This window comes from Grammomys surdaster, unplaced genomic scaffold (assembly GCF_004785775.1).
Source record: "Grammomys surdaster isolate TR1022 unplaced genomic scaffold, NIH_TR_1.0 125940, whole genome shotgun sequence".
In the NCBI taxonomy this organism is placed as follows: domain Eukaryota; kingdom Metazoa; phylum Chordata; class Mammalia; order Rodentia; family Muridae; genus Grammomys; species Grammomys surdaster.
The window spans coordinates 843,806-848,670 of record NW_021620762.1 but is presented as its reverse complement, the minus strand read 5'-3'; the positions used below and the strand labels follow the sequence as shown (position 1 = coordinate 848,670).

At 54.4% G+C, this 4,865-nt stretch overlaps 1 protein-coding gene across 2 annotated transcripts in view; it reads right to left on the bottom strand.

The window, feature by feature from the left end:
- Positions 1-4,865, bottom strand: part of Dnah17 (dynein axonemal heavy chain 17) — a 111,243-nt gene that overhangs the window by 29,749 nt on the left and 76,629 nt on the right. For both annotated transcript variants that reach the window (XM_028752763.1, XM_028752762.1), the window contains exons 58-60: positions 2,004-2,099; positions 1,701-1,918; positions 175-382 (exon numbers count right to left, since the gene is read on the bottom strand). In XM_028752763.1, the coding sequence (XP_028608596.1) occupies positions 175-382; positions 1,701-1,918; positions 2,004-2,099 (522 nt within the window). The remainder of the gene's footprint in view (positions 1-174; positions 383-1,700; positions 1,919-2,003; positions 2,100-4,865) is intronic.

Genomic DNA, 4,865 nt, shown 5'->3' with positions numbered 1-4,865 from the left:
CCCCCCCACCCCCCCCCCCCCCCCCCCCCCCCCCCCCCGTCTTGCTCTGTGGTGCCTTTCTGTTCATGTCATTTAATAATCCATGACTGCAGGATGTGCCAACGTGTTTTAAGCAGAAGCATTGACTGGCAGGGAGTGGCGTTTCACAGGGCCTCCCAGTTGGCGAGCACTTACTGCAATCTTGTTTTTGATCCGGGACAGTTTCTCCTGCGCCTCCGCCAGCTCGGCGTTGGCCTCCTCCAGGGCCTGCCTCTTGGGCGCCACGTCGCAGTAGACCTCATAGAAGCGCACGATGTTGATGCACCAGGAGCACAGGCCCGCGGCCGCTGTGGACTTGGAGCGAATGAACTCGGGGTCAAAGGTGGGGTTGCCTTGGTAAGGCCTGGGAGAAAGAAAGCATGGGCGCTGAGCAGAGCTATGACAGGACACACGCCCTGGTCCCCGCGCCTCTCAGCTGGCTCTGCATCTTAGGCTATCCTAGTCGTGGTAATGGTGGCAGCACTGGGAGATACTATTTCTTTTTATTTATATTTATTTTAATGTATATGAGTACACTGTCACTGTCTTCACACACACCAGAAGAGGGCATCGGATCCCATTACAGATGGTCGTGAGCCACCATGTGGTTTCTGGGAATTGAACTCAGGACCTCTGGAAGAGTAGTCAGTGCTCTTAACCGCTGAGCCATCTCTCCAGCCCTCTTCTTTCTTTTTAATATTTGTGGTGAGTGAGTGTGTGTGTATGTATTCTTGAGCGTGTGTGTGTGTATGTGTGTGTGTTGAGACAGGGTAGCCCTTGCCGTTACGGAACCCTCCTTGTAGACCAGGCTGGCCTCAGACTCAGATCTGCCTCTGCCTCTGGAATTAAAGGTGTGCACCACCATGCCCAGCTTTAAAACGTTATTACATTTATTTGTGCACACACACATGCTCTTTGTGTGTGTTCCCGTGGTGTCCACGGAGGACTGTGGCAGTCATTTCTCTCCTTCTACCATAGCACATGAGTCCTAGAGACAGAACTCAGGCGGTCAGGCATTGTGGTAAGCACCTTACCTACTGAGCCATGTCATCAGCCCTACAGCACACTTTTCCTGTGCCTTAAATTGTTCCACAGTGGCCAAATAGTTTTTGTATTTGGACTGTCTCCTTCACAAACAGGGGTTGGGGATACTGAAGTCACAGGGTGGCTTGGGACAAGTGGCACCTTAAGAAGGGTCAACAGAGGGCATGACACAAGGACACAAATCCTGGAGTGTTCATTAAAATGGGAGTGCCTTGCAAAAGTCAGTGGGGTCCCCAAGATACCTTTCTTAAGTTCCAGTGCTGCCCCCCACACCCCAGAGAGGCCCTCACAGTGAGATCACACACTCAAGGTGTAGTGAGCCCATGCCTGTGTGCATGACAGCAACATGCGCCTGTCCACCCTGCGGTTGTGTTCACGTGTGTGGGGTGTGTGTGGCCAGCGGCTCTTTGGGCAAGACTGACCTCACCCTGGTTCTGTGGCCCTACGTTGTCCCCTGTTCAGGCTGTCAGCTGTATATGGGAGAAGCTGTGGTTTAAATGTGCAGTTGTAGGTCTGTCTGTCCCAGCTCCCTTCCAGTGGGGAAGACAAGAGGTGGCAGTGCTCTCCGTAATGAGGTCATCCTTTGCCTTGACCAGCTCCAGGGTGAAGATGCGGGTGAGCCCCGCCCTGCTGCTTACTTGAAGGCCTTTAGGCAGGCCTCAGGGATGTGCTCCTTGTCAAATTTCTTCAGTGAGTCCAGGAATGTGTCCACCTTTCCCATCATGATCTTCGCGGCCTTCCAGCTCTTGTCCTTGGGGATCTTGCCCCCGGGGGCCGTCAGGATCATGACAGCGGCTGTGACATTGACCACAGCGTCTGGCGGGGATCCGAAGGACTTCAGCTCAGTCAGGTTGTTCTACAGGGACAAGCGTATGCCCGTCACCCCTGAACATCATGTGACCACTCCAGCCAGCCCCCTTTCTTTCCACTTCCTGTGTCACCTTGTTCAGGGTATCCAGGGCCTCTTGTGCGGCCAAGAGGGCTGGCTCGGCCTTGGCCAGGTCTGTTTCACAAGCTTTCTGTTTCTCAGTAACGTTCTAGAAGGGAGACAAACAGGAAAGCTCAGTGTAGGCCTGTCCAAACATCCATGCACATATCCACCTGTCCATCCATCTGTGCATCCACCCACCCATCCACCCATTCATCTACCCACCTATCCACTCATCCATCCATCCATCCATCCACCCACCCATTCATTTATCCACCTATCGACCCAACCATCCACCCAACCATCCATCCATCCATCTACCTACACATCCATCCATCCATCCATCCATCCATCCATCCATCCATCCACCCACCCTCCTATCCATTCATCTATCTACCTGCCCACCCATCCATCCATCTGCCTAACTACTCATCCATCCATTCATCCACCCACCCATCCACCCATCCACCCATCCACTCATTCATCCACCCACCCACCTATCCATTGATCTACCCGTCCACCCATCCGAGAAGGGCAGGCAGGAGGATGAGGTGAATGAGGTGAACTCTCCTCCTAGCTACACAAGCCACAGTGCTTCTGAGTTCCTCCCACCGGAGACCATGTTTGTGGGAATGTGGAAATCCTGGGGTGTTCGGCCACGCCCCCAGAGCCCAAAGACCTGACACGAGGTCTCCATGTAACGTAAGGCCCAGGTAGAGGGCGGGGGAAACAGTTCTCTGCCTCAAGATTTACCTAAAGGCCCTGGCCCCGCCCCTCTCCTGCTTCCAGTATAAACAAGCCCTTTCAGGTATTTTGTGGGAGAGCACGCCACCATTCAAACCTATCACCATGTCAATAAATCTGGACGCCTTTAACTCCACGTGTCTCTTTGAACTCTGGACTCATTGTGCAAGTGGAAAACTCGCGTGGGGGTGGGAGAAAAGGTCCTCTACAGCAGCAGTCCGTGTACCGCCTTCGAGGGGCCCCTGGAAGACTCAGCTGCGACCGCGGTACCAGTCCCGTGTCCCGCCGGGTCCCTGCTCTCGGGACCCTGCGGTCACTAGCAGCGTGTGGGCTGTTCAAGCCCCACCGCGCCGGCAAGACCGAACCATCAACAGGGAGTGCTGAGAGTCTGGACTCTTGCCAGCTGAGCAGTTCCCAGGACGGCCTCTGCGCCCTGGCTCGTGGCCGCACCCCGCGCCCCACACCCCTGCCCGCGACCCGCACGCGAGTTTTGACCCACATGTTGTCTTTTTTGGATAGCCCAATCACTCGTGTCTGTGGTGTGCTCACTCATGAGACCAGCCTCCTTTGCCTCGTCTGCTTGGCCCCTGCCTCTTGCTCTCAGACGAGACCAACCATGTGCTAAGGGACTTGGGGTGCTCAACTGGGATTGGATCCCTTTATCAGCTCCAGCTCCCGGGACTGAAGGGAAAACTACAGCCCTTCTCTCCCCCTCTTTGGGATCACATTGAGATCCTTTCTAAACTAGAGCATTTCAGAACATGTCACCTGTCCCTGACATTCACACGAGTGAGTATTCATTCCCTAGGGGGCACACCAGTGTTCATTCTCTCGAGAGGGCATGTCTGGGCTAATTCATTCATGAACACGAGCATTTGCTCACTCACTCACTCACACACTCACTCACTCACTCACTCACTCACTCACTCACGGGGGCATTCCTTTGCTTGGTTGGAAAGGACCCTTAGCCTTCTTGCAAAGTTCAGAGGTCAGAACTTTGGACAGGAGTAGCATCTGGGTGACAGGAGAGTGGGGGACAGGCCCCAAGTGTGTTGTTGGGCTCTGGGGGAGGACAGAGGACGGTCTTTTCTCCCTGAGGATCCTTGAGGGACATCCATGGGGCATAGCTAAGGGGAGAGGACGTAGAGAGCAAAGATCAGCAGAGGTGGTGGGGTAAGCCCTAGCTTCTTCCAGAAGCACCCTACACAGATGGAGGGCTAGGGAGGGAAAAGTACCAGGATGTTAACAGTTCCATTGCTGTCATCTGGAAATGGTCACAAGGTCTTTGTTTGGCCTTTGACCCTGTGTCTAAACATTGGATCCAATGTCACCTGCTAGCTTAAGGCCCTGGAAACTTTATGGCCCACTCTGGACCTCAGTTTCTCTATCTGCTGCATGGGCTTTTGGTCCTGCAGGTTAATAGGGGGATAGGGGTCCAGCTCCTGGCCATCTAAGCCTGGATCTCTTCCCTGCTCAGCTCTAGGCGGGAACCACTCAGGCCCTACCTGAGGATGTTCCGAGCCCATTGTCCCTACGTGGCGATTTGCCCTCATGGTGGAGGCAGGAGCAGAAGTCACAGCGCAAGGACTGGTGACTAGGTGGTGTCCCCTCGCCCCTCACATACTCACAGAACCAAGCATCCCATTCAGATGCAAAGGGAAGCCAGGCCTGGTGACACAGGTCTGAGGGTTACAAGTTCGAGGCCAGCATGGGCAACTTGGTGAGATTCTATGTCAGAACACTAAGTCAGAAGAGGGTTGAGGGTGTGATTCCATGGTTCAGCACTTCTCAGTTAGCATGTGTGAAGTCCTAGGCTCAATCTCCAGCTCCCCAAAACCAGAACAACACACAGAGCAACAACTCAGCAAAGATGACGACGAATCGGATGAGGTGTTGGGGCCAGGCTGAGCTGCAATGTAGAACTGCAATGGAGGGGCTCTCCGTGAGGATCTTGGCTGGCTGTCGGCATTCTCTAAGAATCCTTTTAGAATCCAGCCTGAGGTATGGAAGGACCTTCTCTCCTGGGGTTCCCTGGCTTGGGCAGTTCGTCCTTGTATGGATGTCTCAGCCTGAGTCCACCTGCAGGTGGCACCTGACCCTCAGGGAGGCCCACGAGCCTGAGTCCCGCCTG